A 27,638-nucleotide genomic window follows, 5' to 3' on the forward strand; every position below is an offset into this window, starting at 1 on the left:
GATTTCCATAGATGTTTTCCCCTCAAGCCCGGTGGCCCTCCGAGGGAGAGGGGTTATTGAGGAGGGGGTACTGTCAGGGCTGGCTTAGCCCTTCCTTTTCTGGGCTGGCTGCTCAGCTGTCGGCTAATTGCCAGCTCTCATCTCTCTCCACAGTCTCCCAGCTGTTCCTGATGCTGCTTGTCTGACCTGCCTACTTAAAGCTGTCCAGCTCACTTCATCTCTGCCTTCGCCTTGGTCACATCACAAGAAACCATCTCCTGCATTCCTGTTTCAAGACTGGCTTGCTGACATCCCTTCTGGCTCCTTATCCTGCTCCTCTACTTGGATCCCGGACTTCTGGCCTGGCTGATTACCCGATTTGGTTACTGAACTCTGGCTTGGCTGACTACTTGATCCGGTTACTGGACTCTGGCTATGCTTTGACTACGCTTACTCTATTTACCTTTTTATTTTTTATTAATAAACAAGTGTGATTTAATTGTACTTCTGTCTCAGTCTGGTTCATGGTTTCTGACAGTAGGGTAGGCCATGGCCGCCTAAATTAATTTTCTTTCTTTTTTTTTCCTCAGGCCAGGCCCTCCACCCATATCTTTCATTTGTGCTATGGAATTGTGGAGACATTTGTGGTTTTGACTGCACAATATTGCCTCGATAGTCTGGGTGCCGTTTCTTCTCTGGTATCTTTTTGTGCACATATGCCCCCTAAGTGTCATGGATCTGCAGTAATGTTTGTCTGTCAGCTTACCTCTCCATTTGTTCAGCTTAAGAGACCAGTCGCTCTCAACTGGCTGCTTATATCTCTCCTCAAAGCATGGCTCCACCCCACCCCCTATCAGGCAGCACTATATTAACTTGTGTACTGCAAGGCAGCCCTGCTGATCACTACTGTGTGTTTGGCTTTCGCGTGCTCCTTGATGTATGTTCTACGTCTGATTCTAGTTACTGATCTAGGCTTGTTCTTGACTGTCCTTGTCTGCTTCATAGCCTGACCTTGGCGTGATCCTGGACTATCCTGACTTGCTTGTTGCCCCGACCTTTGGCTCTCCTGACTATCCTTTGTTGTCGCAGTCTGCTGCTTCCTCCCTACCTTCCTGTAGTTTACCGTGAGTGTAAGCCGGGAGGCCCTGGGGGTCGCAACATGGAGCCAGACTGCATCCCAACCACTGGTGAACACCCGCTGGCACTTAGATTCCGCACCCTGGGAAATCTAATGTTATAGCTCCCAGTGTGAACCGTGTTGGTGCTACAGGGTACCTGCTCTCTTGCATCACCCAGAGCTCCATCTGCAGCAGTCAGCCGTAGGGTCCACTACCTTGTGGTGCCCTCCTGACACCAACGGGGTGCATCCGTCACTTGGACTCAGGTGACCTGACATTAAATCTTAGAGATTCATCCCCTTTTTACAAATTGATTCTCTGCAAGTTTTGCATTTTCTATTACAGTATTAGACTGTTGTTGCTCTCATTTTGCATTTGGGGAGCATTGTTTGTACAATGTGTACTGCTTTTTTGTAAATCTTTATTTCTCTTGTTATATTGGAAAATTTTAAGAAAATCTCAGTAAAAGAGAAAGAGGAAAAATTAAAGGAAATGATTGCTGCTATTCAGTGATCATATAATAAGCACACATGCTCACAAAATCAACAAACGCCTTATACAGTAAAGCAGTAACTGTATGCAGCACGGTTAAAACAACAATGCTCGGTTCATATTTATGCTACAATTGTATTTTCATAAAAGCTACCTCTGTAAATCCCTATATCTACAACTGGGTATAAAAACATAGATGAATTACCAAATATTTGGTTTAAGGTGTGTAGCTACTCTTTCACATTGACTTGGTATGGCTCCCACTAAGTGCCACTGATCTTATATGGACCGTGTCAGGTCCTCCAAAGTGTATGTACTAACATTATTGGTAACGTAAAATCATGTACCCCCCTATTTCCTGATACTTATGACTAAGACTTGCTGCCTTTTGATGGCAAGCACAACATCCGCCATTGAACATTCTAGTGCCAGAGGTAGTCAATAGGTGCTCTGATAGCTGAAAAGGGGTAGACTGAGTGCCAAAAGGGTGCCAGGCTAAATCTTGACATACAGAGAAGTCAATTGCCTGTACTCAGCCTGCTTAAAGGTCCTCTCCAGTTGATATGAACAAGCCCAGGCCATTGTGCTTTACCAGTTATGTTAGTTCATAACCAGTTAGTGTATAACCCGACAAGCTCGAAGCTTGAATGGTCAACCACCCTGCATATTATAAACCCTCAAAAATCAAGATTTTTTTTTAAAAGTTAATGTTAGAAATCAAAACAGCTCTTTAACTTAAACAGAATTATAAACTAAGGAAGAGTAGTTTGTTTATACTGGAGTTCTAGATTAAAAGCAAGTGACAGCATATATAGGCGCAGTATGTGTACAGTATGTGTACCTTTAAAAAAAAATCTATGAAGTAGAAAATACAACTTTATGGCATTTCAGAACGTACCTATATGTTGACCACTTCTAAATTTCACCCACTTCTCCCATCTGTGTATTATGGTTTTCAGCACAGTTTTTGCATGGTGAGTCTCAGCGCTTTGAAGCTTGGCCTGTATGTCCAGCTTTCTGGCTTTCCTTGCTGCACAGTACTCCATCCAAGCACTGCATATGTTAGAAGGAATTAATGTTTTATTAGCCTTTCACTGAAGTCTACAATACATGTAATGATATCCATGTAATACAATATGAAAAGACATAGAAACAATGTAAACAGAAATAACAAGTCTCTGAAAGAATTACTATATTCTGTGAGTAATATTTTAAGAATCTCTAATCTAAGCGCGTGGTTGTGGTCATGACGATAATATAATAATATTAAAGCCTAACTCCAGGCAAAGCTTTGTTTTAGTTTTGGATAGAGTTGTGGATGGTGAAGACCTCTGCCAGGTTTTAAAAAAGGTTTTCGTTGCATGCTTTCTCAGTATATTAACCAGTAAGTGTTACTTAAGGTGATTGTAAATGATCACGTTGTAAAGCAAGTAAAACAACCCCATTCTGTTTAAAATAGAAATCAAAGGCAAAACATCTGTGTATAGCTATAAAAAAAAAACAGTGATGACATTCCCTCTGTTCTCAGATGCATAAGAGCTGGGGGAGCAAACACAGCAGTACACTGAGCTTCCCAGTGAAAGTCTGTGTACGCAAGGCATGTCAGGACAAGTCTGATCATTGGAGAAGAGCACGCTGAGTTCCCAGCATAGCTAGAGAACTGACCATGATGTGCTCTCCTGCCTAGTGTGGTCAGTTTTTAATAGGCAAACAGAGGGACAGGCAGAGTGTTAACTCTTTGACTGCTTATGGGAGCAGATGGCCACACCATCAGAACTTCTCTTGGGTGAACCGGCAGTAATGGTAAACCCGAGAAGCACCGGCAAGTGCCGAGAGGGGAGGTGTCCCTTTCCGTCCCTTCGGAAACTGGCCCAGCAGCTCATGAGCCGCTCGGACTGGGTTCACAAGAAATCTGGCTGTCTGCTTAAAGAAAATAGCACAGAGGAGTAGCTAGAGCACAAAGTCCCCAATATCTCTCATCTGTAGATCTGTACTCACAAGGCCCAAGGACAGATAGTAGCCACCTTCCAATCTTCCAAGCGACACCCTCCAGTGATACAGACAGATCTTTGGCAGACAGCTTCCCTCAGAAAGCTTCTTCTAAGCACCTGGGACTAAGCATTCCTCCCCTCAGGTCGCTTAGCTGAGGAATCACCAACAGCAGCCTTTTGCCTGGGGAGGACAGCGTGCTCCCAAGGCTGGACTCTTTCACTCTGGGACAAGACCCAGAGCTCTGTGTGCTCTTAGAATAAATACAGTCTCCTATCATGCCGTTAATTCCTGCTTCTGTGGGATAGGCTGGGGCTGTATCAATATGTATGCTGCCATCTGCATAGCTCCACACCTACCATTCAGAAACTTCTCAAGTTGCCTGGATACAGATGGAGCCATCCAGCAGACTGGCAGCAGAAAAGCACACAGATCTGACTAAACAATCACAGCTCACTGGGTACAGTGAGCCAAGCTATGCTTTTACCTACAGAAAATTATAGCCATGCTGCCTACAGTGTGGCAACTAAAAAACATACTCTAACACTTATCTAACTATCCTAGCACCTACCTAGGAGGGTGCTACAATTGTAAAGTTGGTATGTCCATTAAAATTTGGGGTACTTGGGGGCGCGGCCTGACCTGGCAGGAAGATGGATGCTTAGATCTGCAGCTTCTGCTACCACACGACTTGCTAGCAGCCTAATGGAGGTACAAATTCCCCAAAACCGGCCATTCAGATGGGGACTGCCTCACGGAACTCGTCGGCCTCCTGTTCACGCCCCCCCCAGGAACACTCCCCGACTCTGGGGCACAATATCCCTGAAATATACTGCTCAGGCCGTGGGAACGTGGCGTCTTCCTGCCACAGGCAATCACAGGCATCAGCTCCTTCTCCATCGGGGCCGCCACTCTCCATTTCCCCATCAATCTCCTCAGACCGGGCGGGCATGGAAAACACCCCACAACCTCACTTAAACATACACGATCAGCGGACCATCACCGCAGATATAAAAGACACCCTCTCGGCGACTATCTTGGAACTGAGACTGGATATCCACGCAACCACTGATAGAGTGCAGGCTGTGGAGAGAGTAACTGAGTGCCATGCATCACGTTGATACTCATATGGGATATGCAGAGACACTTGGAAGACCTTGACAATAGGGGCAGACGCCACAATTTGGGGGTCAGAGGAATACTGGAAATGATCGAGGGACACCAGATAGCACCCTTGGTCACTGTTTTATTCAACGAGCTGCTAAACAGATCAACCCAGACTCCCATTGAGATGGAGAGAATCCACCGAGCTCCGAGACCCAAAGGGAGAGATACTGAGCCCCCAAGGGACATTGTCTGCTGCATAGTCAATTTTGAACATAAGAAGGACATTCTTAGACAAGCCAGAAGCAAGCCACAGATCATACATGCAGGGTAGACGATCCAAATCTATCAGGATCTCTCAGGGATCACATTGCAGCACCCCAGAGACCTGAGACCCTTACTAGACACTCTCCGCACCAAGGGAATATCATACAAATGGAAATTACCATTCTGTCTCTCGTGTACCTCACAGGGTCGCACGGCACTCCTGAAAGTTCTAGAAGATCTCCCCCATTTTTGCAGCACCTTAAACATCCCGCAGGTAGAGGTACCTAATTGGTACGTGGGTTTTCGCCACTCTGCTGTGAGAAGGGAGCAGCCAACTGAAGAGCCCATGGAGGCACAAGTTTCCAGATACCGGAGGAGAAGTTCAACTGCAACTGCAATGCTTCCCATGGCATACTCCAAGATTATAGCCCCTCCAACTCTCCCAGCTCAAGGAGAGCCAGACGGGACCGCTAACTGCCCTCATAGGTACTCAGTAATCCAGCACTAATGTTTTGCCCTGTTCAGCACACTTAAGTTCCACTATGTTATATTTGACGGTTGTGACCTTTAACTGTATTTACACCTGGGCATTTCTGAGACATTTTTGAGGCTGAAGTGCTTTTCTAACTACCTAACCCCACTTCGAAAGAACCTCTCGCCTTCACTGTGACCGTCCTGACACTCAGTCAAGACCAGCGGTGCATACATAACCAACAACCTAAACTACAATTCCCATGACTCCATGCGACCAGAAAGACGCAAAAGCACTCATCAAGGCTTACATCCAGCTCAACATCACACAGGAACCTATAAGATATCCGGGAATCCTTTTCATCAATGCTGCACCACCACACTGAGGGTACAATCGACAATCACCGAAAGACCCGGACAAGGAACCCCCGATCAACAACCTCACAGACTGAAAACCCACGCTCCTGCAGAACTGGACTCAGGACTACACGACTTCATCTGCCGATCTGCCTCATACTACTCAGCAACATTCTCCACGACACACCAAGGGAATCCACCCTCTCATCAAACTCTGCAAGAAGGCCCACACAACAAAGTTTGAGACTGTGTATCTCCGTCTGATAGCAACCGTCTGATAGCCACACCAATATTTACCAGTACCACCAACCATTTCTAAAGACATCCACCTGCTCCTCAGATTCGGTGAATGAATGTTTTACATTTTAGTTAAACTATTTGCAAGAATGTTGCATAAATGAAAGTTATGTTAGTTTTAAGATGCTAGATCACCAATCTTGTTAAACGAATGCTAATCAGTGGCTCTCTCACCCTGGACTTTACACTACTGGGCTCTCTGGGGCCCAGTATCAACTCCAGACACCTCTCATACTCTTCTGCACACAGGTCCAACATGCAGACAGGACATTTTCTCATACCCATTTAAATACCCCTACATTTGATAGCTGCAAGTACTGCCCAGGTTCTACTATCTCTATCTCCCACCAAATACGAACAGTCGCCCATACTTCCCACCTTCCTCTAGATGCATCCACAACCTCCTTCATCTCCACTAATGGTCGGGTGGTGGCAGGTTATCCCCGATTTACGGACACTCTCCCATGTAAGGTATAGGCCAACTCCCACACAGTAGTGGAACGGGGTGCAGTGTGCCGATCGAGGTGCACGCACTGTCTCCCCTCTGTACAATACCAATTCCCCCCGGTATTAAGGTAGTCAAGGTCTTCAATAACTTCACACCCAGCAAGGACATCCTGGAAGCCCATATCACCCTTATTCCAAAACCAGATAAAGACACCACGCTAGTATCCAATTATCGCCTCATATCACTTTTAAACGTAGATGTGAAACTCTACGCAAAAAAATGGCCAACCTCATCCTCCCCTTAATCCCTAGACTAATCTCATTGGACCAAGTTGGTTTTGTCCCTGGCAGGGAAGCCAGGGACAATACTACGAAAGCTCTAAACATTCACCATTGACTCTTCACTACGTCTACTCAAGGCTTCTTCCTGTTCCTGGACGCGGAGAAGGCATTCCACAGGGTGGCTTAGGATTATATGGAGGCAACACTACGTGCTGTGGGTATACTACAGTGCCTCCTTCAGATGACTCTAGCCTTGTACTCAACCTCTACAGCCAAAATTAGGGTAAACGGCCGCCTGTTGAGCACCTTCTCCATCTCCAATGATATGAGACAGGGATGTCCACTATCCCCCTTGATTTTCATACTCACCATAAAACCCTTACTAAGCAAACTAACAGAAAATCCAGATATCAAAGGTCTTGAGATCAATCATAAGCAATATAAGGTAGCAGCATACACGCACAATGTCCTACTCTTCCTAACCGATCCGGTAATCACTATCCCTAACCTTCTTAAGGACCACTCACTTTATCACTCTCACTTAAGGACCCCTCAACATTATCCTACCGTCCACACTGGTGGCACAATGTAAGAACAACTTCCCATTCTATTGGGAACCCCACACCATCACATACTTGGGTATCAAAATCCCTACTAAACTGACTGACCTGTATGCACAGAATTTTCAACATGTCCTTCAAACAATCCAAAGAGACCTGCACAAATGGCATGCAGGACCATTTTCATGGTTTGGCAGAACAGCTATCTTAAAAATGAACGTACTACCCAGACTTCTCTATCTTTTCCAAGCCTCCTCCATTAAACTCCCACCATCCTTCTTCTCTGCTTACAAAAGGACGTGTAGAAACTTCATATGGGCATCCAAAACGGCCAGACTGAGTTTGAAAAGATTGACGCTCCCCAAATTATAGGGTGGTTTAAGTCTTCCGGACATTCAAAAATATCATTGGGCATGCCACTTGACCAGAATTGTCGACTGGTATGTACATGACAAGGATTGGCTCCAACTGAGATTCAACTGTTAACTCATCCTCTCCCACCTTGAAAAATTCTAATTTCCAACATTGATAACCATACTATAGACCTCCCTCCCTCCCACCCCCCTCATACCCCACTGTACCGTGAACAACTTTCCTCATATTCAATATATCCAACTGCGTTTTCCTATCATCATTTTAAGCAAAGGCCCTTACGGCTTTGATAAGGAAGCACGCACTGCTTGAGAGCTCTCAGAGCCATTCTCCACCCCCCAAACCTAGGCCCTGTAAAGCCTAGGAAGCTTCTATCTATAGTTTGGGCTCATTCATACATTATGAAGTACCGACCTTAATCGCAACATTGATACACATGTATACACCCCTCCCGTCACAGTCAGAGCCCTTTAGGGGTGACCGGTAGGGATGAGCCTCGTGTTCGAGTCGAACATACGTTCGACTCGAATTCGTGTGGCGCTCACGGCCCACAATGCACTGCGATGGCGCAGTGCATTGCTGGCTCATGATTGGCCAAGCATGCACTGTGACCCCGCATGCTTGGCCAATCGCAGCGCCAGCAGCGAGGAGAGCCATGATTGGCCACAGGCAGGATGCCTGTGGCCAATCATAGCTCAGGCTGTGTAGTGCACGCCCCACACTATATAAGGCCGCCAGCGCGGCGGCCTTGTGTAGTGTGTTGGCGTCTGAAGCAGTTAGTGGGTGTTCTGTGTACCTTCAACACAGTACACACCGATCGTTTTCAGCCGATTTTCGATCTTGCTGTTGTGTAGTGGTTGTTGTCTGCGTGCCCTGACCGTAGTATACACCACTATATTCACCTCACCTATATAGCTAGTGATCTATCTTTTATAATAGAGCTTGCAGTCAGTAGTGTTAGGAGCTTGTGCGTGCTGTCTGCGTGCTCTGTACCCAGTACATACCGCTAAATCCACCTACATAGCTCTTCTCTATTTGAGCCCACTTGCCATCTGCAGGAGTTATTGGAAGTTGTGTGTGCCTCCAGCACAGCACAGTATACATCTGTATATACCCCTTTATCTCTGGTGTTCTATAATAAAGGCATCTGCAGGAGTTAGTGGGTGTTGTGTGCCTCTAGCACAATATACACTACCCAACTGCTTTTTTACCCAACTCCCTTCAGGGCATTACCATGTCTGGAAGGCCAGCAAGGAGAGGCAGACAGGCGCGAGCCGATAAAAGAGGGCAAGCAGGCTCTGTGTCTAGAGACAACAGTGCTGGTCGTGGACGCGGTGCATTGTCATCAGCACGTGGCCATGGGACATGCTTGTCCTTCTTTTCGGCAGCTGGACATGTTGAGCCGCAACATGCCAACGACTTGGTAGAGTGGATGACCAAGCCCTCTTCATCCTCCTCATCCTCTCTCACCCAGTCTCAGGGTACTAGCAAAGCAGCTGCCAAAGCATCGTCTTCCCTCCTCTCAATGTCATCATCAGTGACTGCAGAGAGAGGGGATGCTCAAGAAGGACAGCAATCTGGCAGTCATGTTCCACAAGCTGCAGCATACTGCCAGGTTTGCTACAGCGATGAAGAGGGAGGGGATGATGAGGGCACTGACTCCACGTGGGTGCCTGGTAGGAGAGAGGAGGAGGAGGAGGAGGCACATGTCCAACGAGGCAGGATGCCCTCCGGGGGCCAGCTTAGGGGCAGCACACCGACTGAATCACACCGCAGAGCTCCGCCTGTGCAGGGCGCTGCCTCTGCACGTTATTCTAAAAGTTCTTTGGTGTGGACCTTTTTTGAGACGAGTGCATCAGATCGCACCGCTGCTATTTGCAACATATGTCTCAAGCATATCTCGCGTGGCCAAAACATCAGCCGCTTGGGCACCACATGCTTGACCAGACATATGTTGACCTGCCATGCAGCTCGTTGGCAAGCATACCTCAAAGACCCACATCAAAGAACAAAGCGGCCCTCTCCTTGCTCCTCATCAGCTGGCATCTCCAACCCCACTAGACCTTCAGTCCTCTCTGAAACCTGCTCTGAGAGGAATGAAGGTGTAGAATTAGGTGTGTCACAGCCAAGTGTTTCCGGGCACTCTGCTAGCAGTACACCCATGTCCAATTATAGCAGGCAAATGTCCCTGCCCCAGCTGCTGGACCGGCGAAAGAAGTTCACTCCCAGCCATTCACATGCCCAGCGGTTGAATGCGAGCTTGGCTAAATTGCTAGCACTTCAACTGCTGCCTTTTCAGTTGGTAGGCTCGGCCCCCTTCCGTGAGTTTGTACAATGTGCGGTTCCTCAGTGGCAGGTCCCCAAACGCCACTTTTTCTCTACCGGCATGTGGAAGGCAATGTCCTTGCCTCGCTGGACAGGGCGGTCAGCAGTAAGGTGCATATTACCGCTGACTCATGGTCCAGCAGGCATGGACAGGGACATTACCTGTCTTTCAAGGCCCATTGGGTCATTGGGACACCGTTTGAGGAGGCCACAAGGATGGTGAGCAGTGACAGTGCATGCATCAGTGACACTGTACCTCTTGTCCACTTCTTGGAGCATACGCTGCGTGGAATAATGGACAGGGCACTTGAGGCAGAACAGAGGCAGGAAGAGGAGGACTTCCTTGCCTCTCAAGGCCCCCTTTATCCAGACAGTGGTCCTGCTGTGCCACCCATCACACAAGAAGAGGATGAGGAGGAGGAAGAGGAGGAGGAGGATGATTGTGTCAGCATGGAGGTGGAGGCTGGCACTCAGCATCAGCAGCAGCAGTCTTGTAGGGATGATTTACAGTCCCAAGAAACACGTGGACTTCTACGTGGCTGGGAGGAGGTAGCTGCGGATCATGTTGTCCTTAGTGACCCAGAGGACTCCGGACCGAATGCCTCAGCTAACCTACGCTGCATGGCCTCCCTGATCCTGCAAAGCCTGCGGAAGGATCCTCGTATTCTTCGGATCAAGGAGAGGGACCATTACTGGCTGGCCACTCTCCTTGATCCACGGTACAAGGGTAAGGTTGCCGACCTTATCTTGCCATCGCAGAGGGAGCAGAGGATGAGACATCTCCGGGAGGCCTTGCAGAAAGGTCTGTGCAAACCGTTCCCAGAGACTGGGAGGTTACAAACTCCTGGTCCTGGACAACGTGTTGCTGAGGCATCGGTCAGAAGGAGCAGTGGAGAAGGTGGCCGTCTGACTGATGCTTTCAGACAATTTTTTAGTCCGCAGCCCCAAGGTATGATCGGTTCCAGCAACCATCGCCAGCGTCTGATTTACATGGTGCAGGAATACCTAGGGCCAAGGTCAGACTTGGACACCTTTCCCACCGAAAATCCTCTGGCTTACTGGGTCTTGAGGATGGATCACTGGCCAGAGCTTGCACAGTATGCAATTGAGCTACTGGCCTGTCCTGCATCCAGCGTTCTTTCGGAACGCACCTTCAGTGCTGCTGGTGGCTTTGTTACCGATCACAGGGTGCGGCTGTCTACCGAATTAGTTGATCGACTGACCTTCATCAAGATGAATCAGTCTCGGATCACCCACAGCTACCAAGCACCTGAAGCTGATGTAACCGAATAATTTTTTTTGAAATATCACATCCCTTCAAGACTGCCTATGCTGATGCTGAGTGACTGTCCTGTTATGTTGATTGTCTATCCTCTTCCTCCTCCGATGATATGTTGGAAGAACATTTCTGGTTCTGGGTGATGCCATCAGCCCAATTTTTCTGCCCCTGTTTAACAGGGGCGTTTAAGTACAATTTTTGATGCAATGCTTTGCAGCAGGGCTAATTCCTGCAATAAAACAAGAGCATATGGGAGAGGTTGCAGTGTGGTGGCACCAGCACCAGTGCCTAAGGCCCAATTTTTCTGCCTCTGTTTAACAGGGGCGTTTAATTACAATTTTTGATGCAATGCTTTGCAGCAGGGCTAATTCCTGCAATAAAACTAGAGTATATGGGAGAGGTTGCAGTGTGGTGGCACCAGCACCAGTGCCTAAGGCCCAATTTTTCTGCCCCTGTTTAACAGGGGCGTTTAATTGCAATTTTTGATGCAATGCTTTGCAGCAGGGCTAATTCCTGCAATAAAACTAGAGTATATGGGAGAGGTTGCAGTGTCGTGGCACCAGCACCAGTGCCTAAGACTAAGCGCCCACCAAGAGTCACTTTGAGGGCTTACAATGTTGTGGCAAAAACAACACCTTGTTGCGCCATTTCTGCAGAGCATATAGGGCAGGCCCCTACTTTCAAACATCCAACTTACAAACATCTCCTACTTGCAAACGGAAGGAGACAACAGCAAGTGAGATGAAAAAAGATGGACGACAAAACAAATTATACGGGGGTGATAACCCTTCCCTATGTTTTCCAAAAAGCTTAAAAATCTTTTTTTTGACTGGAGCTACACTTTAAAAATGTACCAGTTGAAAATTACAAACAGATTCAACTTAACACAACAAACCTACACAGTCCCTGTCTTGTTTGCACCGCATGTATACTGCTGTTCTGAGTATATAGGGCCTCGGGGCCACACGCATTTCCTTTTTTTAATATGGGTACGGGGTTCCCCTTAATATGCGTACAAGACCCAAAGGGGCTGGTAATGGGCAGGGAGGGCTACCCATGCCATTTTTCTCAATGATTTTCAACCATATTGCAGGAACCAGATATAACATTAAAACCGCAAGCAGATTTAAATGACGTTATTTCCGTTAAATGTCATTTTGTGCAGGGACTGTTCTAAACACGGGAAACACGTGGCACTTCACAGGCATACTACAGACACCCCCCAGGCACCATATTTAAAGGAATATTTCACTTTTTTTTTCCACTTTAATCGTCATTAAAATCAGTGCTCCCGCCAAAACGGCAGTTTTTAAAACTTTTTTTTGTATTGACCCATGTCCCCTGGGGCAGGAGCCAGGTCCCCGAACCCTTTTTAGGACAGTATCTTGCATATTAGCCGTTAAAATTAGCACTTTTAATTTCGAACGTTCGAGTCCCATAGACTTCAATGGGGTTCTAACGTTCGTACGAATTTGGGGTCCGTTCGAAAGTTCTGGTGCGAACCGAACCGGGGGGTGTTCAGCTCATCCCTAGTGACCGGGGAGGTGTGCGGATAATCCATGTACGTCTATACTTCAAACGGAGCTCACCGCACACGCATACCCCTACCTCCTGATATGGAGAACTATAGAATACCTCTTATCCATATCAATCTTGACCATGACTCTCACACAGAAATATAATCAAACTGATACGACATGGATCAAGTCACATGCATACCACAAGGGAAATTAAAAGAGGTCGATCTACAAAGATACCACTGTTCACTGAATTGTACACATCACACTGTTTTTGTTTGATGACTTTGTATTACACAATACTGCTTTTATTACTGTAAACATGTAAAACATCAATAAAATCTATTTAAAAAAACAAAACAAAAAAAATTGGGGTACTTGTATATGCAGAAATAGAACTTTGCCCCACTGCATACAATGCACATATGCCTGGTTGCACCTGTCAATACTTCTACTAGGAACTCAAGAACAAAATTCACAAAAAGGCAGGAGGTATATTGGTAAGGTCTGGCAAAACACATGCATTCAGTGGTTGTTGAGTTGTCAAAGCTGTAAGGAAAGATGATGACTCTTCCTGCTATTCCCCAGAAAAGAGCAATCAACTTCAATAAGTCATAGGTAAGGGGGGATGTGGTACTTCAAAATTGAGACCAAGAAAAACTTAAGCTGGAGCAGATTTTGGAGGGTTCCAGCCCACCTAGTGGATTTGGGGGATATTTTGTAGAGTTATGAAGAATGGCGGCCTTGGAGAGGGGTGGATGTATTTAAATGGAAGATAGAATCTATATATACAGTGCCTTGAAAAAGTATTCATACCCCCTGAAATTTTCCACATTTTGTCATGTTATAACCAAAAACATAAATATATTTTATTGGGATTTTATGTGATAGACCAACACAAAGTGGTACATAATTGTGAAGTGGCAAGAAAATTATAAATGGTTTTCCATTTTTTTTTTTACAAATAAAATATCTGGAAAGTGTGGCGTGCATTTGTATTCAGCCCCATTTACGCTGATATCTCTAACTAGAATCTAGTGGAACCAATTTCCTTCAGAAGTCACCTAATTAGTAAATAGAGTCCACCTGTGTGTAATCTCATCTCAATATAAATACAGCTGTTCTGTGAAGCCCTCAGAGGTTTATTAGAGAACCTAGTGAATAAACAGCATTATGAAGGCCAAGAAACACACCAGATAGGTCAAGGATAAAATTGTGGAGAAGTTTACACCGTGGAGAAGTAACAAAAAAGAGTAGCAAAAAGAAAGCCATTGTTAAAAGAAAACCATAAGAAGTCATGTTTGCAGTTTGTGAGAAGCTATGTGGGGGACACATCAAAGTGGAAGGAGGTGTTCTGGTCAGATGAGACCAAAACTGAACTTTTTGGCCTAAAGGCAAAACGTTATGTGTTGCAGAAAACATAAGCCCTGTACATGCGATCGGAAATTCAGCCAGCAAAAGACAGATGAGAGCTTTTGTGTATGCTTCATCTGACTTTTGCTGGCCGAATTCCAGCAAGCAATCGCCTGTACCAATTCTGATGCACAAAATTCCTACGCATGCTCGGAAACAATTTGATGCATGCTTGGAAGCATTGAACTTCATTTTCTTGGTTTGTTGTAGTGTTGTACATCACCACATTCTTGACGGTCAAAAGTTCAGCAAACTTTTGTGTGACCGTGTGTATGCAAGCCAAGCTTGAGCGGAATTCCATCTGAAAAAACATCCAAGATTTTTCCGAAGGAAATTCCGTTCATGTGTACGGGGCATAACACTGCACATCCCCCTTTACACACCATCCCCACCGTGAAATATGGTGGTGGCTGCATCATGTTGTGGGGATGCTTTTCTACAGCAGGGGCAGGGAAGCTGGTCAGAGTTGATGGAGCCAAATAAAGGGCAATCTTAGAAGAAAACCTGTTAGAGTCTGCAAAAGACTTGAGACTGGGGCAGAGGTTTATCTTCCAGCAGGACAATGACAATAACATACAGCCAGAGCTACAATGGAATGGTTTAGATCAAAGCATATTCATGTGTTAAAATGGCCCAGTCAAAGTCCAGACCTAAATCTAATTGAGAATCTGTGACAAGACTTGAAAATTGCTGTTCACAGATGCTCTCCATCCAATCTGACAGAGCTTGAGCTATGTTGCACAGAAGAATGGGCAAAAATGTCACTCTCTAGACCAGAGGTCATCAACCCTGTCCTCAGGGCCCACTAACAGGCTAGGCTTGCAAGATAACTGAAATACATCACAGGTGATATCATTTTGCTGCTCTGTGATTGCAGTATTCTAATCTGCATCTCCCAAAGGTAATACATAAAACCTGGCCTGTTAGTGGGCCCTGAGGACAGGGTTGATGACCACTGCTCTAGACATGCAAAGCTGATAGAGACATCCCCAAAAAGACTTGCAGCTGTAATTACCGTATTTATCGGTGTATAACACACGCCGGCGTATAACACACACCCCAAGTTTAGGAGGGAATTTAAAAGAAAAAAACTTTTAGGAGGGAAGTTTAAGAAAAAAAACTTACATTTAAATGCCCATCAATGCAGCCTTGTCCGTGTAATTTGCAGCCTTGCATTTAGCCTTGTCAGTCATTTTCAGTCTTGTCTGGGTCTTTGCCATTTAAAAATGGCGCAGCCGAGATACAGAGCGGATGTCCTGTGTATCTCGGCGGCGCTCGGCAGTTCTCGGCCGCTTTCGGGTATTTTTGGCTGCACTCGGCCGCTCTCGGCTATTTTCGGCTACACTCGGCCGTTCTCGGCGGCTTTCGGAAAGCCGAAAGCCGCCGATAACGGCCGAGTGTGGCCGAAAATAGCAAAGAGTGGCCGAAAATAGCCGGGAACGGCCGAAGATAGCCAAGAACGGCCGAAAATACCCAGAAGCCGCAGAGAATGGCAGAAAGGCTTAGAAACAACGGGGGATCGGCGTATAACACGCACCCCCAATTTCCCCCTGATTTTAGGGGAAAAAAGTGCGTGTTATAAGCCGATAATTATGGTACATTGAAAGGTGGTTCTACAATGTATTGACTCGGGGGGGGGGGGGGGGGGGTTGAATACAGATGCACGCCACACTTTTCACATATTTATTTGTCAAAAAAAAAATCGAAAACCATTTATCATTTTCCTTCCACTTCACAATCATGTGCCACTTTGTGTTGGTCTATCACATTGAATCCTAATAAAATGAATTTAAATTTTTTGGTTGTAACATGAAAAAATTGGGAACATTTCAAGGGGTATGAATACTTTGTCAAGGCACTGTATGCTGGAAGGGATTTTCCTGCATACTATGGGTCCCTCTCTAGCCTAGAAACAATCCTATTTAAATAGGGGATCTTTCTGTATACGTGAAACGTGCTTTCTGCACTCTGTTTCAAGAACATGTTCTCTTAAATACATAGAGGTAGAGGAATGAGAACATCCTGCAATACCAAGTAGAAGGGTCCCCATGAATTTTTGATGGTGGCCCTAAACAGAAATCTCTTTTTTTCCTTTTCCATTCTCTATATACAAAATAAAAATGAAATACTAAACATCTCAACTTTAGGAGTGCATAAATCCAAAATGTTTCCATAGCACTAAACAAAAGCTTGACAGGTTTAAAGAACCTTGATACATCTGCCAAATGATCTTAATGCAAGAAACATTTTTGCTTATACATGTAAATCTACTTTTGTCAGGGAGTAAAATACTCACTCAAAGTATAACCTCTGCAACTTGTTGATGTAAAATGAGTATGCTTTCTTAAATAGTTCTGGTGACACCTGAATGGAAAAAAAAAGCTGTATGAAAAGGAATGTTAAGTAATCGGAAAAAACCCTTTGGTTTACTTCCAGGATGTGAAGATAGCAACACAAAGCTTGACAAGCCCTCTCCTCAAATAGCCTAAGCCCTTGTACACACGGTCGGAGATTCCGACGGAATGTGTCCTATCGGACCGTTTTGACGGATATTCCGACTGTGTGTGGTCTCCATCGGAATATCTGACGCACCAACTTTTCCAACTTGCCGGTAAAATTTTTAGACAAAATGCTCCTATCGGACATACTCCGATCATGTGTAGCCTACTCCGATGGACAAAGTGCCACGCATGCTCAGATCAAATTTCTAGACCAAAGCTATTGGCTACTAGCCTGAACGTAGCCCCATCGTAGCGAAATAACGTCATCACATTATGTACAATCGGATTTTCCGTCAACTTAGTCCGACCGTGTGTATGCAACATCACTTCCAGACCTCTTCTGGAATTAATCAGTCGGAATTACTCCGACGGATTTGGTTGTCGGAATCTCCGACCGTGTGTAACAAGGGCTATTGTGCTTTATGTACGTTAATATTAACGAATGGGTGAATTAACGAACAATATACGAACAAGGAAAAGAAGGCATATATATAGGACCATGTGAATGAAGCTCAATCCGTTGAAATATCTTTGTCCTTTCTTGTATAAACATGCACAGGCTCCCTTGTATCCTGTGAGTGTGTATGAATAACAGTGCCGTGCTCATCTTTGAAGTGACTCTGATAAACAAAGAGGAACCAGATCAAGGTCTTCGAACCACAGATTATTATTTTTCTTCTGATGGTGAATTACTGCGGTAATCTGTAAAACGCAGCTGTGAAAACTTTAAGACTGCATGTGAAATGCTATAATTAAATTGTTGGGTCCTCAGGTTATCCAAAATGCCATTCATTTTGTTCGAAACTATTTTTTGTCTCACATTGAGATATTTAAATAATAAATATTATAAATAAATATAAGTGGAGAGAATTAGGGGGTTTCATGATGGAAAATTATGAAAAAGACCCAGCACAGGTTTGCACTGCTGCAAATTATTAACAAACGGTGAAAATGATTCACTGATGGAAAGGTTATTATTTATTAGAATCAAGATTATTTTAGTCATTAGGATCAAGTCACAAACCTAGCACACTAGAATAGGCATAATTATTTTTAAAAAGTGACAGTTATGCCCAATGTGATTTGTAAATGAGAATTGCGTGGCTAAAATAAAGATAATTATGCTTGTGTTACCCCATTGTGATTTGAGTCTATTGTCTTGTACCATTTACAGCAGACCTTCACCCTAAAGCCCCTTACACACGGGCCAAATGTTGGGCGACATCGGCTGGTTCAATAAAAACCGCCCGACATTTGGCCCGTGTGTATGTCAGCCGGCTTTTGTTGGATGAGCATGATGGGAAAACCAGCAGCGGACTGGCTCCTGATTATGATCTGATCAGAGTGTTTTGGCAGGGGGACCGCCCCCCTGTCAGAACACAACAGTTCAGCAGGGGAGATCACTGTACTAACATTGTATCATTAGTACAGCTGCTCTGACCGCAGCTATCAGTTGTTTTTTTCCTTTAACCCAGCCATTTTCTGTTGGACTGGCTGCCATACACATGGACCGAATGTCTGCCGGTTTCTATTGAATTGGCTCATGCCAACCGACATTCAGCCCATGTGTTCTAGGCTTATCTGTGAAGATGTTCTTCCAAACCTCCTCCCCAACCCTCTCTTAAGCCTCATACACATGATGAGAATATCGTATGAATGATCATCCTTTTTTTTTTTTTTTTTGGCATACTAGTCAGATATGCTGCGTACACATGATCGGAAATTTTGTCAGCAAAAGACAGATGAGAGCTTTTGGTTGGAAAATGTGATTGTGGTATATGCTCCATCAGACTTTTGCTGGCTGAAGTTCAGCGATCAAAAGATTGAGAGCGTGTTCTCAATTTTTCGGTCGGAAAAAGTTCCTACACGAAAATCCTTTTCGTGTGTATGCAATTCCGACGTGCAAAAACTCACGCATGCTCAGAATCAACTACGAGATGGAAGCTATTGGCTACTGGCTATTGAAATTCCTTTTTTTAGTCCCGTCATACGTGTTGTACGTCACTGTGTTCTTGATGGTTGGAATTTGGTGTGACTGTGTATGCAAGACAGCTTGAGCTAAATCCCGTCGGAATTCCATCAGGAAAACCATTGTGTGCACGCGACAATATGGAAAACCAATAGGTTGCTAAAGTTACAAAAATTCTCGTACGACAGAATACAACTTCAGAAGTGATGTAATGTGTAGTATTTTAATGTATTCTTTAGTTTTCAAGCATGCATGGTCTTAATCTTCTAATTTTTTTTCGGACGAAAATACAAAAACATTTTTTGTGTTTATCCCTTTGGATAATTTTGGATGCACTGTCGTGATCGGCTCTTGAAAACTGTGTACTAACCATCAGATTATTGTACATTCACTTCAAAAGTGGTATATTTCATCCAATTTTCTCATTGTGTGTACTAGACATTAGCAATGGACTTTATTTTTACTGCAAAGCAGCACTTCCACTTTTGCCACCACCTCCAGTAGGTGAGCAGATGTGACGCAGGGCTCAGATCCTGAGAGACCGTGAGACACAACTGCACATGCGCCATTGTACCCAGTATCTTTGCATGCTTGGGTTTTGCCACACATGCGCAAAGACCACTAACAAGGAAGCTGGAAACCTTCACTGTCATTGCGCTTGCGCAGATGCACTGATGGGTTCTGCCAGGACCCAAATAGTGACACCCAAGGGAGGGAAGGGGGGAGACAATTAACAAGGTGGACTGAAATTCCATTTTAAGATACAAAAGAAAACATTCTGTTTAGCTGGAGCATTTTTTTTTTTTGACCCCTTGATAACGTCCTATTGGACGAAAAGCTTTGGGGAGCAGACACTAGTCTGTGCACATCTTTGCACTGAACTATTGTGTTTTCACCTATAATTGCTGTTCCTATCATGGGAGTGTGCATTAAAATCTATATTTTTTTCACTACATTGGTTATTTATTGTTGATTTCCATGCACAAGATTGGACTTTCTTTCACTCTAGCATTTTTTCACTTTTAACACAATTTTTTTAACTTTATTTCTTTCACAAAACTTTCACTTTACTTTTGGCACTACACATTTTTTCTTAAGAGCATTTTTTTGTTTTGTAAATCAGCCTAGGTTAGCTGCACAGCTCATTTTTGTGGAATATAAGTAAACGCATATAAGTAAACAAAAGTTATATTACAATATTAATTAAAAGCAAAACGTTTAAAGTGATTGTAAAGGATTTTTTTAAAATACTAAACATGTTATACTTACCTGCTTTGTATGGTTTTGCAAAGAGCAGCCCTGATCCTCCTCTTCTGGGGTCCCCCTGCCGGCGCTTCTGGCTCCTCCTGCCTTCTGAGTGCCCCCCTATTGACACGCATTGCCATGTGCATCTCGGCTCCATTCCCAACTCCCTCATCAGTGGATTTGATTGACAGCAGAATGAGCCAATGGCTTCCGCTGCTCTCACTGAGTCCAGTGGGGAGGGAAAGAGCACCGCTGCTCTCGGGCCCAGCGCTGGATTGAGAATTAGCTCAGGTAAGTATTTAGGAGGGCAGAGGGGAGCAGTACCAAAAAGTATTTTTTATTTCATTTAAGTAATGGAGAAAATGCATTAAGGTAAAGAGTTTTAGCCTTTTCAACCACTTTAAGGTAGGACACTACAAATTAATGTAATGAGTAAACCATTTAAAGTAACTCAAACCAGTTGCTTTATTGTGTAAGACAAAATAATTATTCTCATCTTTAACAGAAAAAAAAGAACACTGTTATGAGATTTACATAATTGAAAACATGTAAAGAATGTAATTACCAACTGATCTTCATCTTGTCCAAACAGATATTCAAGATAGCTTCCTGTCATTGTCTTTATCTTTGGTTTTCTTGCTTCATCTATGTAAGTATCCCTATTAAAAATGTAGAGCTGAAATAGCAGGAAATAATAGGATAGAGACGGCTTTTCTTCATATTACACGCCTTAGCTTAGCAGAAATACAGACATTTGATATGCGAATACATTGCCCAAAATAATACAGTTTGGGGTCCCGTCAAGGTGTATACCTGCAGCCACTTAGTGACCAACTGGATAAGATTGTGCACTTGCAACTGTGTTGACTGATCTAACTGGTAGCTCCAATGATGCACCCATTGTACTCTGACTGATGCTGTCACTCCTAGATGTCTTAAGCCCCATACACACTATCAGATTTTCTGCAGATTTTTTCCTTCAGATTTACCAAAACCATATGAGGTAAAACCTTAGGAGTTTCAATTTGTATGCAATCAGGCAGGCCCTTGCACTACATGGTTTTGGTAAATCTAAAGACAAAAATCAGCAGAAAATCTGATAGTGTGTATGGGGTTTTAGAAAGTCAAGTCTTAGGCAATTATATGTCTTAGTGTCTTCAAAAGTGATGTTGTCATAATATGACTTTTGTGAGTCTCCTGAGGAGTACATAGGGCACCTTCTGCCAACCTTCTCTTTATTCTGTTCTCTCAAACGTTGCCAGCTTTTGTAATAAATGACTTGCACTGGCTGCAGCATGGTTGCCAGGGGCAACATCTGATTGTCTCACAGCTTTGACTGCACTGCCTCACTCAGAGTCCTTGTTTGTGATGCTGTGGTCTCCCTAATGGTGGTTATCTGGTTCCCTTTACTGAACCTCCATATTACTGTGGGGGGCAGTGTTAGCCGGTAGTAATTGCTTCAATATTTCCTCAATCTCTAGATCTAGATCCTTCATTTCTAGGAGGGTAATGTCCCTTTCAGTTGTGTCCACCAGTTTTGAAGTTTGTGGGGTTTGCAGGAAAGCAGTACACTGGCTTTGTGGAGCAATATAGTCCTTTAGTAACCTCACAAGGCTTAACAGCAACAAACGCAAAAGTCCACAATGAAAAAGAGAAACATCCTCCTTTTCAGGTCAATGTGGTCCAAGTAACAAAAGGGAAGTGAGCCAAACATAGTGGTGCTATATGGGCTAGTCAGCCCTGGAGTGTTCCCCCATGTGTGTGGCCAATCCTACATAGCAATTAGCAGTCCTTCCAACTCAAACCCCTCCTGTCTTGCCAGTCCTCTCTTTCACAAAAGAATATGTCAACCCAACATTTCCTATTCCTGATATTTGTCTGTTGTACCATGTATTTATATGAAAAAGTATCCTGTTCTCTTTGTATTGCTTCCTTTGTGTGAAATCCCTGGAGTTCCTTAAAAACTGACCACACTAGGCATGAGAGCACAGCGTGATCCTTCACCAAATTTAGGCAACCGTGAACCCCCAAAGTGGAATGAATAAATAATCTGCTTACCAGATCAGTTTGACTTCCTTCCTAAGAAAGACAATCAAACTGCGCTTTGCAGGCTAGTGCTTGCTCACATACAGATGAGATATGGAGATTCTAAAGATCTTCCTCCTTAGTGGTACAGGCAGGATATATCAAGAAAGCAAATAGTATCCATAGCATAATACTGTTTTATTAAAATTCAGATAATAAAAATAAGCCAAGTTAACTCCTTACATTAAAAAGTGCCTATCCCAGCACAGGGGCTGCTGGTATATCGGATATGGACTGCTGTGTGGAGTCTGTATGCTGTATGGAATCGCCTCCGTTCGCCTTAGTTCCCCCTCCGCATAAAGGCGTGTGTTCAACCAATTCACACCGACAACCAGCCAGACAGGAAGTTGCGTAGGCAAGTAAAAAACGTGACCAGGTACCACCTTGACGTCCGTTTCGTATGCTTACGTCTTCAGGAAGCGTACCTGGACACTAGTGGTCACATTTTTTATACTGTGAATAATTATTAGGGCGCAGCCTCAGTCCCGGTTTAGGAACGATATAAGCTAAATTATTATAATAACAAATCGCCACCAAGATTAAAAAATATAAAAATATATATATAGCAATAGCAAGAAATCCGAAAGATTTACTTTCTTAACCCTTTATCCTACCCCATATATTACAACACATTAATCTTGAATAATTTAATAAAATATCCCCTTTTTTTGTTAAATTAGACTACGTAATTCTCACAAAAATCCTCAAGATGGCGGCATATAATATACTACCAATATATAAAAACATTTATGACCAGATCCCACCTTCCAAAAAATTGTTATCTCACTGAGTTTAGATGTAAAATAAGCAGCCAATAGAAAAAACAATATATTCCTAAATTATAATTATTCACACTTGGCTATTCATTAGACAAAAAACTATTTAGATCTAGTTCTATGTTCATTCCTAATGGCTGCATACTTCTTAGTTTGTATATCCACTTAGTTTCATTTTTAGAAATTTCTCTTTTCATATTTGTGCCCCTCCAATGTTTTACAATTTTATCAATCCCGTAAAATGTGCAAAGAGTGGGGTCACTTTTGTGATATAATTTAAAATGTCTTGAGACACTATGATTTGGGAAGCCTTTCTTTATATTCGTTAGATGTTCATTTATTCTAACTTTTAGTTGTTGAGTTGTACGTCCTACATATTGGAGCGAACAAGGACATTCTAAAACGTATGTGACGTGATCTGAGTTACATGTAATAAGTGATTTGATTTTAAATTTCTCTTTGGTTACTACAGATTGGAAATGTGCAACTTTCTTGGGAGGTTCCTGGTCTTCTTGTAATTCTGAAGGCTTTGCACCTGGTACAAAAATGAAACCCAGACCCATTCAAAAAAGTAGACGGTTTCCTAGGTGGGTCTGGTACATTCCGAGCTATTTCGTTCCTCAGCCCTGGGGCCCTCCTATAAATAAATGTGGGTTTAGATGGAATGAGGGATTACAAATCTTTATCTTTCAACGGAATGGGCCAATGTTTTTTGATTATGGCCTCCTTTTTTATATTGTCTAGTAAATCCTGACTCAAAAGCCACTTCATCCTTGTATTCAGGTTTGGGTTTGGTGATCAATATGGATTGCCTGTCCATCACGGACACTTGTGCCAATGCTTTATTCAAGTCGTTCTCTGGGTATCCCTTTTTCAGGAACCTTTGGCACAGTTACGCTTGAGTCTCATATATTGTCCCTTAGGGACTGCCCCTATCCACCGTGGGTGATGACAGCTGTGTGTAGGCACATAGCCGTTTCCATCCGTTGTCTTGAAAAAAGTTTTAATGTCAAAATTCCTATGATTTTTTGTTATTGTTAGATCCAAAAAGTTGACAGATGTATCACTACATTCTGCAGTAAACTTTAGGCCATATTGATTTTCATTAATTTGTGCCAAAAATATGTGAAAACTCTCAACCTACCCTTTCCAAAACAGGATCACGTCATCTATGTACCTTTTGTAAAAGGCCAATGACTTGTCTCCGTTTTTGAAAATAGTTTCATACTCCCACATATTGAGTGCTACATTAGCCACACTTGGGGCGTAACGAGCCCCCATCGCCACACCCCCAGTCTGGTTATAATATTTGTCTCTTGGCCAAAAATAATTATTCCTCATGGCTAACTCTTAAACCGCGTACACACGGGCGGATTGTATGGCCTACTTAGTCCGTCATACAATCCGACGGACAGTCCGTCCTACTTTTGAATGAACGGACTTGACCACACACGGATGCACAAACAGTCCGTCGAAAGCTTGCGCGATGACGTGTACAGCACGTACGACGGGACTAAAAATAGGAAGTCCAATACACAGCAATGCAACCTTTCGCCGTGTAAATCCTTTCTGAGCATGCGCCATTCTTAGTCCGTCGAACTAGCCTACTGACGAGCGGATTGTCCGCTGAAACCAAAGTATGACGGACAGTATTTAGAAAAATCCGAAATACTTAGTACGCCAGACTGCACGCTGAAAAAGTCAGCTGAAGCCCACACACGAGCGGACTGTCCGCTGAAATGTGTTTCGACGGACTAAGTAGGCCATACAGTCTGCCCGTGTGTACGCGGCTTTAGCCTCTAATGAGGTAATTTATGTGGGCTTTCTTTAATTTGTATTCCCTCACTAGTGCCCATTTATAAGGATATTTATGCAGCTGAGAACAGAGGTTATGTGATCACTAATATTTTAATATAAATACACAAATGTTTTGCTTTTTATTTCTATTTTAAACCAAATGGGTTGTTTTACAAGGCGAGGGTTCACATATAACCCCTGCTGTGTCTCTTAAAGAGCCGACACCACCTGCCACACATGGACACATTCAGGACACATCCCTTTTGGCCATTATCCCTTTTTACTGTCATAGACATAAGGGTTACATCGGAAGCCATCTCAGTAACCCTTATGTGGACTGCATTTTCTAAAGCTGTAAGCTGATGGTCGTTTCAGTGACTGGATTTATAGGCAGGTGTGCCCGAGATTTTCCCTTTTTGTGAATGGATATTACCGGCAGCTAACAAGTCCACAAAGTGTGTAAAGGTGGCTGCTGCTTCTTGCACCTAGATCTGTAGATGTAGTCTTGCAGCTGAGTGGCTGCTGATGACATTGACAAGGCCCTACCTGTGCTCCCACTGTGCATAAACAATCCTGCTGCTTTTATTAGAAATATGCAGGAGTCACAGGTAGGGACACTTGCTGCAGTCTTTTCAATATCATAGGCTGCCAGATCACATCTACAGAGCTAGGTGCAACTAAGCCGTCAGCTTCCCTGAAGAGATCATAACTTGTTTTACACTGCTGCCCCACCTGCTGATATTCTCTGAGCCTGCCACCTCTCCAAAACCCTGCTCTGATTCCTGTCCCCTCTCCCCATGCCTTTTCCGATCTGGCCACCTCCTGCCTGCTTCAATCCCTGTCAATTTAATTTAGCAACAGTTGCTATTTTCAAACCTTTATTTTCCTGATTTATTAAAGAGGGACTGCAGTCTGCTCATATAATTTGTAATAAAAACATCTTTGCCATTCTAAAGCTTCCCTCCAACCACTTTGCATATTATTTTATATATACTGTGATTCTGTACTTGCCAAATATGCTACAGAAATCTCCCTCCACTAAGTCTGGTTGCAGCCATTTTACTGTGGGCAGCTGAAGCTGCTGCCTGTTCACTTCCTGGATTTAAACAGAGCCACACCTCCAGCCCTGCAGCTCTGATTGGCCATCTAATGACTCATTCCCCCCTGGGGGCACTCTGCAAGTTCAAATGTAAAGGGGAACTCTGCAAGTTCAAATGCAAAGGGGAACTCTGCAGATTCAGATGTAAGGGGAACTCTGTGGATTGTGAGGTAAAGGGTGACTGTTGTTATTAACCACTTCACGCCCTGACATTTCTCTCCTACATGTAAAATTCATATATTTTTTGCTAGAAAATTACATAGAACCCCCAAACATTATATATGTTTTTTTTAGCAAAGACCCTAGAGAATACAATGGCGGTTGTTTTTTTCAGAACAAAAATGGTTTCATGCTTTAAAAAAAAAAAACAGTAAAGTTAGCCCAATTTTTTTGCATAATGTGAAAGATGAAGGTATGCCAAGTAAATAGATACCCAACATGTCACGCTTCAAAATTGCACATGCTCGTGAAATGGCGCCAAATTTTGATATTTAAAAATCCTCATAGGCGACACTTGAAAAATTTTTACTGGTTACATGTTTTGAGATACAGAGGAGGTCTATGGCTAGAATTATTGCTCTCGCTCTAACTTTTGCGGCGATATCTCACATGTGTGGTTTGCACACCGTTTTCATATGTCGGCGGGACTTATGTATGCGTTTGCTTCTGCGTACGAGCTCATGGGGACAGGGGCGCTTTAAATTTATTTTTATTTTTTTATTGTTAATTTTATTTTATTTTTTTGTTTGACACTTTAAAAAAAATTTTGATTACTTTTATTCCTATTACAAGGAATGTAAACATCCCTTGTAATAGGAATATGGCATGATTGGACCTATTTACAGTGAGATATGGGGTCAATAAGACCCCACATCTCACCTCTAGGCTGGGAAGCCTAAAATAAAAAAAAATAAAAAATTATCACGGCTTCCCAGTCGAGGTGGCGCGGTTATTTGAATGCATGACGTCATAACATCGTGCCCGGCCTCCGAACGATCATAGAGACTCCGGCGACCATCTTGTTGCATGTTATTTTGTGTTTGTATGTGCTAACAATGATTTTACGGTATTTTCATGAACAATATAAATTTTGATAAACACTTGGGCAAAACTATCATGGAGCGTACAAAATCAGTAACATTATCTTTCAATTCTGTAGGGTCTGTGCTTTCAAAAAATATATGGTTTGGGGAAAGCTGTAAATAAAAAAACTGTGAAGATAACAAAAAAAAAAAAAAAGAAAGAAATAAAAAAAGTTAATAAATAGCAAATATGGTCCAGTCACTTGAGGTGAAAAATAGAAGGCAGGGCCTGACAGCAAAAATGTTACAATGACAGCTTAAGAGTGGCGATAACTGGAAGTTTCTATAGTTGTTTATAAAGCGAAAATAAGCTGTTTGAGGTAGGTAATAAAATAACACTTCACAAGATAAAATAATGATTGATGAGAAGATAGCGCTTTCAACAGATTCATGTTCAATTCACAGAAAAAATAAAGAATATACAGCTTGTTGACATATATATTTGTCAACTGGACATTTTAGAAAATTATCATACAATAAATAAGTGATGGAGCTATAATAACTCATCCATCTTCGTGATGAAGTTAGATGACGAAACACGTTGGAGGCAGAGCCAGTGAGAATGGATGGATCTCATTGATGTTGTGTGTGTGGGTCTCAGAGCACTCTGACACCTACAGAGCTGGTTTGAATATTTAATTGTCAGCAAACACTATTACCTACAGTGGGACTTCACTACCCTGCCTGCATATGTCACAGTGCCTCTGATCTTCACTTTTCTTGTGAGTATATATATACTTGGACACCAATAAATGTTTTAAATTAAGCAAAATTACACTATGAGTTTTTTTCCTTTGTGGGAGCCATCCATTCAT

At 43.4% G+C, this 27,638-nt stretch overlaps 1 protein-coding gene and 1 long non-coding RNA gene across 3 annotated transcripts in view; one reads left to right on the forward strand and one right to left on the reverse strand.

Annotated features, from left to right (window-relative positions):
* Positions 1-27,638, reverse strand: part of FBXL13 (F-box and leucine rich repeat protein 13) — a 234,129-nt gene that overhangs the window by 192,711 nt on the left and 13,780 nt on the right. The window contains exons 3-5 of one of the 2 annotated variants that reach the window (XM_077471772.1): positions 20,550-20,643; positions 16,566-16,633; positions 2,488-2,642 (exon numbers count right to left, since the gene is read on the reverse strand). In XM_077471772.1, the coding sequence (XP_077327898.1) occupies positions 2,488-2,642; positions 16,566-16,633; positions 20,550-20,643 (317 nt within the window). Of the gene's footprint in view, positions 1-2,487; positions 2,643-16,565; positions 16,634-20,549; positions 20,661-27,638 lie in introns of both variants that reach the window. The other variant, XM_077471773.1, reaches the window with a different exon arrangement.
* On the forward strand, positions 20,575-27,598 carry LOC143962498 (uncharacterized). The gene is made up of 2 exons (XR_013270711.1): positions 20,575-20,633; positions 23,318-27,598. It is a non-coding gene; the product is annotated as an uncharacterized LOC143962498 (long non-coding RNA).

This window comes from Lithobates pipiens, unplaced genomic scaffold, assembly GCF_037356315.1.
Source record: "Lithobates pipiens isolate NorthernLeopardFrog02 unplaced genomic scaffold, aLitPip1_a1.2 Scaffold_8, whole genome shotgun sequence".
NCBI classification, from domain to species: domain Eukaryota; kingdom Metazoa; phylum Chordata; class Amphibia; order Anura; family Ranidae; genus Lithobates; species Lithobates pipiens.